General features: G+C 67.4%; 1 protein-coding gene across 1 annotated transcript; it reads left to right on the top strand.

The window, feature by feature from the left end:
* The first annotated feature begins 1,217 nt into the window (after nucleotides 1-1,217).
* ACSF3 (acyl-CoA synthetase family member 3) lies at nucleotides 1,218-12,782 on the top strand. Its single transcript, XM_055146249.1, has 10 exons — nucleotides 1,218-1,257; nucleotides 2,552-3,227; nucleotides 3,325-3,480; nucleotides 3,950-4,104; nucleotides 4,321-4,466; nucleotides 6,395-6,507; nucleotides 7,556-7,682; nucleotides 9,896-10,030; nucleotides 10,275-10,386; nucleotides 11,967-12,782. Exons 2-10 carry the CDS (start codon nucleotides 2,571-2,573, stop codon nucleotides 12,100-12,102), a joined length of 1,737 nt encoding a protein of 578 aa, XP_055002224.1. The 5' UTR covers nucleotides 1,218-1,257; nucleotides 2,552-2,570; the 3' UTR covers nucleotides 12,103-12,782.
* Nucleotides 12,783-13,867: the final 1,085 nt, after the last annotated feature.

The raw sequence follows: 13,867 nt of genomic DNA, 5'->3' as shown, positions 1-13,867 counted from the left end.
CCTGCTGTCCCCACGCGGTGGTGCCAGCTTGGAGCTGGCACGGACAGAGCTGCTCACAGCACAGCCTGCTGCTTTTGTCTTGGAGACCGGCGCTGTCGCACACACGCACACGCTAAGCCCCCGCCCCATCGCCACGCAGCCTGCCTGCTGGGAGCGCCCAGGAGGCGGCCCGTGCCCAGGGCCCTTGCCTGCGTGCCTCCAGGTGCCCACCCCAGCTCCCTCCACTGTCCAGCTGGTCCACCACGCCCTGGGGGCACCCACTGCCTGAAGCCCGGGGTGGTGGTGAGAGGCAGCATCTCGGTGTCATGCGTCTGCCTTCCTGGGACAGTTGAGCTGCCGGTGGGCACTGAGGGGACCCCAGCCCAGTGAGCTCAGCCAGAGCAGATGCCTCTCGCTGTGGGCGGTGCTCATTCCCAGGAATCCCGCAGGGCTCTGGGCCGGCGGATGCAGCCCTCCTCGGGAATCACTCCAGGATGCCTGCCACCCTGTCACCTCACCGATGGCAGCTCCGCCAATGCGCCAGTGAAGACCAGGAAACCAAGGGTTTTCTCCCGAGGGTGGACCCCGAGAACCCGGGAGAACCCGGGAGAACCCGGGAACGGTTCCTGGAGGTGTTGCCCCTCGGGCTAGGGCGCCCAGACCCGGCCTCTGCTCTGAGCCCCCTCGGCTCCAGCCCTGCCGGGCCCAGGCTTCCCGGCTCTGGCTGAGCACCTGCGGGGGAGTCCGAGCAGGGAAGCCAGGGTCTAGGCAGCTCCCACTCTCCTGGCTCCACGCTATGATCGAGGCTGTTAGGACCCTCGGGAGTGGACTCCGGCCTCCATCCCCACGCTGCCCCCGCCCGCATGGAGGGGTGCGGGGGTCCGGCCGCGCGGAGTCGGGCTGGCCACCCGCCGTGTACGTCCGAGCTGCCCAGGAGGGGGACACTGCCGGACCAAGTGCCCGCACCGCCGCGGCGGGCCGCCCAGCTGTCCCCTCCTGGCCGCCGCGCCGGCTGCCCTCTGCCCGCCCGGACCCGCGTGTCCCCGAGGTCCGGCCCCTCGCCCGCCCGCCGCGGCGCGGGCAGCACGGACACCGCCTCCAGGTCCGCGGTGAGGACGGGGCCCGGCTCCCGTCCCTGCCCCCGGAACCCACGCCCCGAGCCTCGGCCACTGGGGACGGACGGACGGACGGACGGTCGGACGGTCGGACGGGGGGGGGGGGACGGGGGGCGGGGCAGCACTTCCGCTTCCGGCAGGGGCGGAGTCGCGGAGCCGAGAGGTGAGCCGGAGCCCGGACCCCGTCCCGAGTGACCGCCCCGCGCGGCCCCTCCGAGTGTCCCCTCCGAGTGACCGCCCCGCGTGTCCCGTCCAGTGTCCCCCCGCGTGTCCCGTCCTGAGTGGGCCGCCACGGTGTCCCCCTCCCGAGTGTGCGTCCCGCGTGTCCCCTCCGAGTGTCCCCCCGCGTGTCCCCTCCAGAGTGCCCCCGCGTGTCCCGTCCTGAGTGGGCCGCCACGCGTGTCCCCTCCCGAGTGTGCGTCCCGCGTGTCCCCTCCGAGTGTCCCCCCGCGTGTCCCCTCCAGTGTCCCCCCGCGTGTCCCCTCCAGAGTGCCCCCCGCGTGTCCCCTCCAGAGTGCCCCCGCGTGTCCCGTCCCGAGTGGGCCGCCACGCGTGTCCCCTCCCGAGTGTGCGTCCCGCGTGTCCCCTCCGAGTGTCCCCCCGCGTGTCCCCTCCAGTGTCCCCCCGCGTGTCCCCTCCAGAGTGCCCCCCCGCGTGTCCCGTCCTGAGTGGGCCGCCACGGTGTCCCCTCCCGAGTGTGCGTCCCGCGTGTCCCCTCCCGAGTGTGCCCCCGCGTGTCCCGTCCTGAGTGGGCCGCCATGGCGTCCCCTCCTGAGTGACCGCTGAGGGCAGCTGTGAGCGAGGGGGGTCGCTGGGTGGGGTCGCCGGCGGGGCAGTGGGTCTCGGGAGCGGGCAGGGCTTGTCCTCGGCGGCCACACCAGCCGGGAAGCCCAGTGCCCCGCCACGCCCGGCTGTGCCCACCGCCCCGCCCGTGTGGGAGTGGGGGAGGGACGCGGGCAGGACTGGGGAGCGGGGGCCTCCGGGCAGAGTGGACAGGGAGCGGGTGCAGGGCCTGTCCAGGTGGCCCACTCACCTCTCTGCAGCCCCCCACCTTCTCCGGGCCGGTGGGTGGGAGGGGGGCCGTGTCCACTGCTGCCCACCCTCAGCCTCGCCCTGGCACTGAGCTCTCATGGCTGCCCCTTGGGTTTTCCTCTGGGGCTCGGTGTGTCCCTGAACTCACCTTTCCTGTCCCGGGTGGCCTCACGCCCCGCAGTGCACTGCCCTGACTGCTCGGGCGGGCCGGGCAGTGCTAGGGTCAGCCGGGCCGGGCAGCAGAGTCCCGAGCCCCGTAGGTGTCGAGCTTCTCAAGGACTCTCCTGGGGCTGAGAGTGGCCTGGGGAGTGCGTCTGGCAAGGGCCTTCTCTGCCAGTGCTCAGGGGGCCCTGTGGGGTGGGTGCAAGGCCAGCGCCCTCCCGCCCTGCGGGCCCGGGGCTGACGGCCTCCCTGCTCCCGCCCAGGTCAGCAGAGCTGCCCGCCATGCCGCCCCGCCTGCTCGCGGCCGTGCGCCGGCACTGGGCCCTGGCCGCCCGCCCGCCAGCACCCTGGAGGCCCCGGGGAGGCCGCGCCCTGCACTGGGCCGGCCCGCCGGACCGCAGCGCCCCCGTGTTCACGCGCGCCCCGGCCTTCGGGGAGCGGCTGGCCCTGGTGGACCAGCACGGCCGGCACACCTACCGGGACCTGTACCTGCGCAGCCTGCGCCTGGCCCGCCAGCTGTGCGCGCTGCGCGGGGCCGCGGGCGGGGACCTGGGCGAGGAGCGCGTGGCCTTCCTGTGCGCCAACGACGCGTCCTACGTGGTGGCCCAGTGGGCCTCGTGGATGAGCGGGGCCGTGGCCGTGCCGCTCTGCGGGAAGCACCCGCCCGCCGAGCTGGAGTACTTCATCCGGGACTCCCGCAGCGCGCTGGTCATCGCGGGCCCGGGCTTCGAGCCGCTGCTGCGCCCCGTGGCCCAGAAGCTGGACGTCCCGCTCCTGCCCCTCCCGCCCGCCGATGGCGACCGCCCCTCGGCAGAGCCGGGCGACGAGCTGCTGCCGGAGCGGGACTGGAGAGACCGGGGCGCCATGATCATCTACACCAGCGGGACCACAGGGAGGCCCAAGGGCGTCCTGAGCACCCACCACAACATCAGGGCTGTGGTGAGGCCCGGGGCCGGCGGGCGGGGCGGGGCCTCTGACCCTGCAGCCTCGACCCCCCTGCACGCCCCCTGAGGGCTGAAGCTGTGCGTGCCCGCAGGTGACGGGGCTGGTGCGGGCCTGGGCGTGGAGCAAGGATGACGTGATTCTCCACGTGCTCCCACTGCACCATGTCCACGGTATCATCAACAAGCTGCTCTGCCCGCTCTGGGTGGGCGCCACCTGCGTGATGCTGCCCGAATTCAGCCCCCAACAGGTGAGCGCTGCCCCACCCCAAACCCACCAGCATCCGAGGGCCCGTCCTGCCTCCCCCGTGGGCAGCAGGCCCTGCACACCTCTGGCACTGTGGGCAGCCCGTCTCAGGAGCCACTCCCGGGGAGGGCCTTTGGGGGACGAGAATGGCCACACCAGGCAACTGGCCTTAGTGGCTTTGAGTGTCCGTAGGGTTGACCTTAGGGGTTTGTGTGCTCTGAGGGTGGTGGGGGTGGGGGACCCCTATCAGCCCCTGTCCTGTGCTCACTAGGGGGCGAGCAGGTCCCAGAGTCCAGGCCAAGGTGGGGCCACTGCTGGGGAGAGCGGGCAGGCGCTTGCCAATAGGGGGGTGTCCTGACTGCAGGAGGCCCGGCCCAGTGTCCGCTCGGCTTCCTCTCCTGCAGAGAGGTCCTGGCTGCCCGGCGTACCCGCCCCGCCCTGCCGGTGTGCTGCCACCTTTGCCTCTGCTCCAGGTCTGGGAACAGTTCCTGAGCTCCGAGAGCCCCCGCGTGAACGTGTTCATGGCCGTGCCCACCATCTACGCCAAGCTGATGGACTACTACGACAGGCACTTCACGCAGCCTCACGTCCAGGACTTTGTGCGTGCCGTCTGTCAGGAGAAGATCCGGTGAGGGGTGCACTGCCGCCCAGAGCTTCCACGCCCTGCGGCGCCCCCCCCCCCCCCCCGCTCCCCCAGCCCTGGGGGCCGTGCTCTCCCTCGTGCCAGCCACCACCTGTGTGTGCTGAGGTGGCCCCCCTCCCCCTCCTCTGCTCTCACCTGCCCGCCTCCTTCCCTCCCACCGGGCTGGGCTGGCCCCGCTAGTCGCCGCTGTCCTGCGGGCAGGTTGATGGTGTCGGGCTCGGCCGCCCTGCCCGTGCCCGTGCTGGAGAGGTGGCAGCGCATCACCGGCCACACGCTGCTGGAGCGGTATGGCATGACGGAGATCGGCATGGCTCTGTCCAACCCCCTGCACGCCACTCGTCTGCCAGGTACACCAGCGCCCTCCACGGGGCCCGGTGCCAAGCTGCACCCCCACACCGGCACCGGCCCCGTCTGGCGTGGCCCCCTGCCACCTCGCCTGTCCCGGCCCTCGTCCCCTTTCTACGGCAGACAGAGCCGCTGGAGCTGAGGGCTGCACTCAGGGACCTGACCCAGCCCCCTGAGCACTGCCATTGTCTCTGTGCCCGGCTCTGCAGACCCTCCTGGCGCTGCGTCTCCCGCCCCGTGATAAGGATCTGAGCTGCGGGTCAAGCAGTAAAGGCAGGTGCCCTGTGTCCTTTCCTCTGCCTGAGAACCAGGGACCATCTGGAAGCTGTGGGTGTCTTAGCGGGCACCTGGGCATGTGGCTGCAGAGTCCCCAAGCCCCACTGGCAGCCTTTCTGTAGAACCAGCCGTCCCTTCCAGGGCCAGGTCAGAGCCCAAGTCACCCGGGCCGGCCATGTCCTCTCTCAGGGACTTGGCTGCTTGTGCATGCTCCAGATCCTCACCACGGGGCGGGAGACCCAGTGCCAGGCTGCAGGTCGGTGCCACGAGGGGCTGCAGAGCCGGCTGCTCAGAACTGCTGCCTTACCAGTGCTGCTCTCAAGAGTGTCGTTTCTCTGGGGACATAGGAGGGGGCAGGCTGGCAGGTGGGGCGTGGGGACTTTCTCCTGAGCAGTTGACGAGAGCCTGGCCCAGCACCCAGCATGTCCACTCCTGCACGGCCAGTGCCCGTCCCTTAGTCCCCACTGGCTTGCTCACGCCACCCGCCCTGTGTGGGGCTTTGCGCTGGGAGGTGTGAAAGCCTGTGACCCGTCTCCCAGCATGTGGCCAGCTTTTGTCCATCCCAGATTCTCCTGTGGCTTGTCCTCGGAGTCCACGCTGGGAGTGTCTGCCTGCGGCTGGCCCGTGAAATGCGGCTGAGTGTCTCTGCTCTCTGCTTTGTTGTGCTGAGAGATGGGGGGCTCCTACACACCCACTGTGTCTCACACTGGCTGCAGTGACCGGAGCCTCTGTGCACGTGGGTGGTGCTGGGGGTCCGACTCTTGGCCCCCGCCACCTGCCCGGCGTCCTGCCCCCAACTTGGTGCTTTGCTTTGCAGCTGTGGTGCGCATGCCCCGCATCTGGTGAGGAGCGTGCTCCTCCACGGGGCTGCCCTGGGGTCCTGGTCACTCACGGCTCGACTGCAGGGCTGGTCCTGATGCTGTGCTCCAGCATGTGGACACTGTGGGCAGTGAGATGACACTTCTCTCTGCGCTGACCCAGGCCAGAGCGTGACCCTCAGCCTCTGCATGGGGTATAGGTGGTGGGGTCCCACCCACGGCTGGGCAGCAGAGTGGGTGCCGAAGCTAGCGTGGGGCTAGCTGTCGAGAGAATCCAGGGCGCCTGGGCACAGGGGCACTGGCCGGAGTGGGCGGGCAGCTGCGGCTTCCACAGCACTGTCGCTGAGAGGGAACGGCGGCCCAGCCTGGGGCCAGAGGGGCCAGAGGGGCCAGAGGGGCAGGAGCCGGGAAGCTGCTTGGCCAGATGCTGGTCATCCCCTTTGCTCTGAGTGGCCTGAGACCCTCCCAGAGTGGACAGTGTGGGGCCCCCTGAGGACACGTTCTCTGGCCAGCAGCTGCAGGAAGGAGCACCTCTGGGTCTTCCCCGTCACAGCAAGCAGCAGGCCACGCGCACTCTGAGCTGGGAGGGCAGGGTCGGGGCCCTGGGCTGAGACTCCAGCCAGGAGCACGTCACTTCAGCTGCGCAGCAGGGCCTGGGGCATGTCCAGGGCGGCTGGGGGACAGGCAGGACCTGCCCTGCACCCTCTGGGACAGGAAGGGATGGCTCTGCCACCAGCTGCGGCCCCCGGCACTCTGAGCTGTGCCCTCAGGACTCTGCTCCCTGCGGTCCTGGCGGTGCTGTCCGGAGAGGCCTGAGCCTCTTCCCTCCTCTGCAGGCTCGGTGGGCACCCCGCTGCCCGGTGTCCAGGTGCGCATCGTCTCCGAGAGCCCCCAGCCAGACAGCGGCCAGTACGTGCTACACGCAGAGGGGAGTGAGGAGGGCACTCAGGTGAGCCAGACCCCCACGGGTCGCCTCTGCCGAAGCCCTGCCGTGCCTCATGGAGGGGTGAGGCTCCAGCTCTCCCGGGGGGCTGGGGGGCGGGGCCGCCGGGTCCAACAGCTCCTGGCTCCCTCAGCCCCTGACTCATGGAGTGCGGGAAGAGAGCCCCAAGCCTTGGGCCCGCCCGTTCCCATCAGGAAGCATCTGGGAGCAGCTGTTGCGCCCCTGACTGGACCCTGCTCTCAGAGGCAGCGAGGGGTTACTCCCGCTGCCCCACTTGGTTCCGCCCGGGCTCCAGGCCTGCTCTACATGGCCACATTCCGTACTTCCCACATGACCAACTGTGTCCCGAGCACTGTGGACTCTGTCCCTCTGCTGGTGGCCACGTGGCCCTGGGTGCTCCCCGTTCATGTAGATGGACACGGCCTGTGTGCTGTGTGCAGGCCCCGGATGCTGGTGGCAGAGCTGCTGGGAGGTGCCGCTGCCTTCCCCACCTGCCCTGGGCGACCCTCACACGCCCCACCTGGCCGTGTCTGCGGCGGTGTGTCCTGTGCATGCATGTGCGTTGTCTGTGTCTGTGCCCATGTATCAGTGTCTGTGTGCCTGTCTCTGGCTGTCCTGGTGACCCAACCTGGGGTTCACACACTGCCTGTGTACCCTGCCCCCCACCACCCTGGGCTCTGCTCAGGTGCTGTGTCTCAGCACTGTGCTTCCTGCTGGCTTCGACTCAGGCTGGCCCACACTGGCCCCTTGGCTCGGGTGTGCGGGAGCTGTGTGCCCCTGCGCAAGGCTGCTGTGGCCTCCCAGACTGACCCCCATTGGCAGCTGCTGCCCCCCGTGTTGACCTGGCTTTGTCTTCGCTTTCGTATGAGAAATAAGGGACTTGGCCCACGGGGCCCTCCTTGGGAGCTGGTGGCAGCGTGTCACTGAGCCCCTAGGACACAGTGGAATGCCCCCTCCACAGACCAGCGGGCCCTCCCTGGGATTTCAGGGTGCATGGGGTGTGGTGTCAGGGCACACTTGGGGTGCCGGCGCGGGTCACCGCCCCTTTGTCTAGGTACTGCCCGGCTTCGCAGAGAAGGAGGGGGAGCTCCTGGTCCGAGGCCCGTCTGTTTTCCGAGAGTACTGGGACAGGCCCGAAGAGACGAAGAGCGCCTTCACCCCGGACGGCTGGTTTAAGACAGGTGGGAGCCCCATGCCTGGACCCCGTTCCCCACAGGAGGGGCCCTGTTGCCGGTGGTCCCAGAGGAGTGTGAGCGAAGCCCCCCGGGGTTGGGCCTGAGGGCAGGTGTCCCCGTCTGCCCGCTGGCCACCTTTCGTCATGTAGGACCCACGGGCATGTGTCTCATATGCCCTGGGCAGAGAGCACAGCGTTGGCCTCTGACTCCCCAGGGACCTGGGGCAGTGTGGTAGCAGTCGGCCAAGCATTTGTGAGACTCTGTACATGCAAGCCGTGCTGCATGGCCCGGTCGGCCCGACTGACTCATGACCCCTTTTTATGCTCGATTCAGAGATTTGCACAGCAGGAGCACAGGACAGCTGAGGGTCCAGTGGGGAGTGGGGCTTAGCAGCCGCCAAAAGGGCCCCCACTCGGAATGAATATCTTTGTAGCGTGCATTAATCATGTGGGGAGGCGTCTTTAGGAGAAGGTGATTCAGAAATTACACTTAATTTCATCGTAATATGCTGCAAACAGAAAGGAGTGTTGAGTTTAATTGGCTCTCTGGGGGAAGGCCTGGTCACAGGCCATTAGCAGCCAGGAGCTCCGGGCTCTCCCAGCTGCCGCTCCTGCAGAATCCTGGTGGCGCAGACTTAACCCTTCCTCGGCCAGCTCCCACGCCATGCACGGCCGTAGGAGCCGCCCAGCTCCTGTGCACAGCACAGCAGAGAGGTTAGTTGCTTCCTGTGCCCGGGAGGGGCTCCCCATCGCCACAACAGCTGGTGCATGGCCGGAGCGTGGCCTGCTTGCCCCCAACACCTGAGCTGCCGGTACATGGACATGGCTTAGTCTGCCCTGGCCCTGTGTAATGCTGAGACCACAGAGGGGTTGTGGACAGGCACCAGGAACGCAGAACAGCCAGCCAGAGACGAGCCTGTGGGGCTGACTGACAGTGACGGCCTGCATGTTGGAGGGCCTCACGACAGCTCGGACATCTGTGTTTGTGCTCGGGGGGCAGCGGGGGCAGGGACCCCGGCCAGAATCAATGCCTTGTTCCGAAGTAAGACGGTGGGCAAGCACTGTCAAGAGGGCCCACCCTGCTGGCCTGGGTCCACATGGAGACTGGGCCCCGGGGAAGGAAGCCTGGAAGAACTGAGAGCAGGCCTGGGGCAGGCAGGACGCCCCCTTGGGTGACATCTGTGCAGATCCTCTGAGAAGGCAGCAGTGGGAGGTGGGTGAGGGGTGTCAGAGGACACACGTGCACATGCTGGCAAGCAGGAAGACTGACAAGGAGACCCCTGGAACAGGCTCAGCTCCCAGGGCCTGTGGCTATGGATCTACTGGGACCCCTTGGCAGGCCGTGGCCTCACTCCGGCAGGAAGAGACGGACACAGTGCAGACGTGGCTCAAGTGCAGCACCAGGCGTGGGGACCCCAGCTCTCATTCCAGCAGAGGCTGGTGCGCTGGTGGGACACTGGCTGACCCAGGCAGGCCCAGGCCCAGGGTGAGCTGGGCTTGCAGGTGTGCCTAGCCATGCTGCCCTCCAGCCCCCTGCCCAGCGCAGTGACTCCATCCCCGTGCGGTTCCCACACAAGGGTCTCACTGTGCGCCCACTCACCTGTGTACACTGCCAGGGACGCACATGCACACGCTCCTGAGAACTCCCGCCCCCACACTGCGCATGCAGACACCAGCACACGGACACACACGGGTCCAGACACCCTGCGTGCACCCCTGCAGCCTCTCACTCGACCGTGGTGGCTCTGGGGGTGCAGATCTGGAGGTGGGTGTGGCTGCAGCTTTTCATTTTCACTTTTTGGTTTCTGGGCCACACCCTATGGTGCTCAGGACTTACTCCTGGCGGTGCACTCCTGGCGGTACTCAGGGTACCAAATGGGATGATAGGGACCAAACGTACGTGCTGTGCTACTGCTCTGGTCCAAGGGTTCGAGGTTCTTTCCTGGGGATTCCCCAGAGACTGAGCCTGGGTGTTGGGGCCAGACCCCCCCAACAGAAAGGGCCTGGGGGAGGGTGGCCAGGAGGCCTCATGGTCTCAGGTGTGTCTGTGGGACGCAGGGCTGTCCCCACCCCCGCCTTCCCAGTGACTGCCCGAGTCCTGCTGGGATGCAGGAATACAGGCACCTGGGCACAGCCCTCCTGCCCGCTAGAGGAGTTCTGCTCCCCACGTCCCTGGCAGGGTCACTGGGCAGGGCCCTCCTGTGACAGAGCCTTTTGCAGGTGACACAGCCGTGTTCAAGGACGGCGCCTACTGGATCCGGGGCCGCACATCTGTGGACATTATCAAGAGCGGGGGCTACAAGATCAGCGCCCTAGAGGTGGAGCGCGTCCTGCTGGGGCACCCCAGTATCACAGGTGAGTCCCCGACTCCAGGGCCACTGTCTCACACCTGCCTGTCCCTCCCATACTCAGACTCTAGCCCCTCATGCTGCCGGGCTCAACCCCTGGCGGGGAGCCTTACCATGCCCACCAAGAGCTGGTCCTGACCTGAGTGGACAGTGCTGCATGTGCTCAGTGGAACCTGCCCAGAACGGTACCAGGGACACCTCCCACCTGGCCTCTGCCATCCTCACAGCAACCCAATCTTCCCTCTCCCCAGATGTGGCTGTGATCGGTGTCCCTGACATGACCTGGGGCCAGCGGGTGACTGCAGTGGTCACCCTACAGGATGGACACTCCCTGTCCCACCAGGAGCTCAAGGCGTGGGCACGGTAAGTGCTCAGGAGTGAGTATGTGGGCATGGAGAGGGCTGTGCAGTAGATGAGATGGACATGGAGGTTCTGGCAGTACGGCGAGTCAAGGCCTAGGGACTCCCTCGGGAACTGGTGGAGCTGGTGCTGCTGGCCCTGGGTCAGGGCCGGGCGTAGCTGTCGGGGGCTGCAGCGGGGCCCCGGGTCAGGGCCGGGCGTAGCTGTCGGGGGCTGCAGCGGGGCCCCGGGTCAGGGCCGGGCGTAGCTGTCGGGCTGCAGCGGGGCCCTGGGAAGGGCCATTGGATGTACTGGGCATTCAGCTGTGCTGCACTCCTGGGGGAGCCCAGCAGACGAGGGAGCAAGCCCTCAGTGCCCAGAGCAGGTGTTGGCCTGCTCTGCCGAGGCAGTGCCACACGGGCTACCCAGGGTCACCCGGGGTCAGATTCCCAAGTGCTGGCAGTGGCCAGTCCCAGGGCAGACCTGAGCCTCACTCGAAGGCCAGGAGCCCAGAGGCAGCTTTTAGAGATCTCAGGTTCTCTCAGCCTCTGGGGTGTCTCCTGCCTCACTGGCGCTCGTGCTGGAGCTGTAAGGGCAACACCTTGCCGTGAGGCAGAGCAGCCGGGCACCAGGACCTGCTGCACTAGCAGGTGTCTGTGCTGGTGGAGCACTGGCGTGGCCTGTGCCGTGAGCCCCGGGGTCCCCTGCCCATCCTTGCCCTCACACAAGGCCAACTCCTTGGCCCCTTCCTCTGGTGGCTCTGGCTGCTTCTGGGAGCTGTGTGTGTGGGTACCAGTGCCCACTCTGTCCTGCTGGCTGCCCTCCCGGGCGAGACATGAGGGCCATGTCCCCACAGAGGCTTTGTCAGGACTGTGCTCCCATTGCTGCCCTGAAAAGGCCTTCGGTGAGGGGGCCACTGCCCCACCCTCAGTGCTGGGACACCACTGCCCAGGAGTGGGAGTTGAGGCGCCTTAAAGCCGACACTGGCCAGAAGGTTGCGGCGTCCCTGAATGGGCCCACTGGAGGCCCACCAACACCCAGTCTCCGCTTCCCCAAAGGGCCCCTTCTTGGAAGCGGCAAGGCCCTTGCTCCGTGGCACCCTGACTCCATACTTCCTGGTCCACCAGGGCCTCCAGAGGCTGGTGGTACCTGCCGACCTCCCCCGAGACAGAGCCCTCAGGGCTCCACCTGGGGAGGACCCTGGCCCCACTCCCCAGGGTCCCCCTGCGCCAGAATGTGGCACATGGGGTGCAGATGGTGTGTGGGGGTGGGCAGTGGGGGGGTCGTGCTCAGTGGGCAAGGGAGGCTAGGCTACAGATCCTCTCCATTGTGTGGGCCCTCGGCCGGTGGGCGTCATGGCCACGCTTCAGGCCCCATCTTGCCCTGCAGTGGAGAGTAGAGCAGTGGGCGGGTCCACCACGCAGGGCCAAGGGCCTGGGGCCCGGGTGGCTGCACCCAGCACCCTCCTCCTCACGGCTGTGAGCGGGTCCAGCAACTCCCAGGCTTCCCCACACGCCCTTGGGCCCCTGCCGGGCATAGCCAGCGGGCTGCCACCCTGAGGCCACTGCACCCAGGGTCACTGGCTCGTTTGCTCGTCTCCGCAGAGACAGTCTGGCCCCGTACGCTGTGCCCTCCGAGCTGCTGCTGGTCGGGGAGCTCCCGCGCAACCAGATGGGGAAGGTGAACAAGAAGGACCTGCTGCGGCACTTCTACCCTGGCCAGCAGGCCCCCGGCCCGTGACGGGCAGGAACTGGTCTCCAGGGAGCCTCCGTGCCTGCATCCCCAAGCCCGCAGATGACCTGCGGGTCTCCCATGGGCACTGCCCGCCCACACCTCTCCCCAGGAAGGCATGTGACAGCCCAGCGTGGACTCCGCGTCAGAGGGACCCCAGCCCCCCCTGCCCCGACACAGCTGCAGCAGACTACGAGTCCGGCACCCCCACCCTGCTGCTGCCCCTGTGCCCAGTGCAGAGTCGGGAGCTTCTGCAGTGCGGGCACGTGGCCATCGCCTCCAGCCTGGTTTCTCTCACATACTGTTCTGTGAACAAGCCGCCAGAGGTGGGAGCCAGGCAGGTGCCCAGGGAACGCACGTGCTCGGGCGGAGCCTGGGTGTGGTCTGGGGAGCCCAGCTGCGCTGGGGGCAGCTGCCACAGGGAAACTGTTCTTGGCATGGTGGCACTGACTACTCGCTGGGCTGGGGTGGGGCCTGTCCCCAGAGTGTGCCTGCTGCTAGCTTGTCATGCGAGTCACAGCCATGCTGCCCCTGCTCACACACGCCTCATGGAGCTACAACTCCAGTAAGCAGGCAGGGGCCGAGGAGGGTGCTCACGTGGCCAGGCACATGCCAGACATGCTTGAGCCCCTGCGTTTGACCCCATACGGGAGAACCAGGACAATTAAAATACAACTTTATAAAGGCTAGTTGGATGCTGTCTCCTCATTGGAGATGTCTGCCCATCTGCTTAGGGACGCGACAGCTTCCAAGGACTGCCAGGACCTTCCGTCTTGTCCGGAGATACGGTCTGCATCCAGTCTTCTCCCTGAGGGCCCTACCCTTGCCAGGCAGCTCATGCTGCTGAGGCCTGCAGGGGCCTGGCTGGGGTGCTGTGTAGCCACGGCCTTCCAGGGCTCCAGGAGTGTTGGGGACTTGGGAATGTCGAAAGGCAGGGCCGGGAGGCCCAGGCTCCGTGAGGGCTGCTCGTGGCTTCATGGGAGGTCACCTGCAAGCAGTGCTCCCCCCGCCACTCTCCTGCCTGAACCCCAGGCCAGTGGTCGCCCAGACGTCCTCTGCCACCCTCAGGGCAGACCTTCGCGGCCAGCCCAGGTGCCAGGTTAGCTGTTCGCAGTGTGAGACCCAGCAGTCAGGTGTCCTGGCAGCAGTCCCCGAGGCCCAGCCCCTTCGGTCTCCATCACCTCTCTGGTGAGGTGTGGGAGACGGGGTGGGAGCCCCCAGGTGCACCGCCCTCACAGGCTGGCCTGTGCATCTTCAGTGTCCTGGGCTGAGTCCGCAGCAGAGGGAGACCGAGTCTCCTGCCGTCCCCTGCCCTGCCCCAGCCCACTTTTCAGCCCAGGAGCAGGCGGCAGGGCTTGGGCATGGCCAGGTTCCCATGGGAGGGGGAGGGGTGCTGGTCAGGATCATCAGTTCTGATGTCTCAGCTCTGCCGAGCCACACTGAGCAGTGACCCAGTCCTATGAACCAGTACCACACTGCCCCCACCACATTCTTCCTGCCCCTTACCCAGTCTGATTTTTTTTTTTGCTTTTTTTTTGGGTCACTCCCGGCGATGCACAGGGGTTACTCCTGGCTCTGCACTCAGGAATTACTCCTGGCGGTGCTCGGGGGGACCATATGGGAGGCTGGGGATGGAACCCGGGTCGGCCGCGTGCAAGGCAAACGCCCTCCCCGCTGTGCTATCTCTCCAGCCCCTTCCCCAGTCTGATTCTCTGTGTGCTCTCACAGCCCTGAGCCAGCCTGCCGGGCTCCTAAGCTCAGCCACCGACGGGCT

The sequence above is a fragment of the Sorex araneus genome, chromosome 8, assembly GCF_027595985.1.
Source record: "Sorex araneus isolate mSorAra2 chromosome 8, mSorAra2.pri, whole genome shotgun sequence".
NCBI lineage: Eukaryota > Metazoa > Chordata > Mammalia > Eulipotyphla > Soricidae > Sorex > Sorex araneus.
Note: the sequence above shows the minus strand (reverse complement) of the source record. Positions and strands in the feature narration are given on the sequence as shown.

Excerpts from the sequence above, each read along its gene's own strand:
- ACSF3 (XM_055146249.1), top strand. The coding sequence starts at position 2,571 with ATGCCGCCCCGCCTGCTCGCGGCCGTGCGCCGGCACTGGGCCCTGGCC. Across the intron at positions 3,228-3,324 it reads ACCACAACATCAGGGCTGTG|GTGACGGGGCTGGTGCGGGC; the intron begins GTGAGGCCCGGG and ends GCGTGCCCGCAG. Across the intron at positions 3,481-3,949 it reads CCGAATTCAGCCCCCAACAG|GTCTGGGAACAGTTCCTGAG; the intron begins GTGAGCGCTGCC and ends CCTCTGCTCCAG.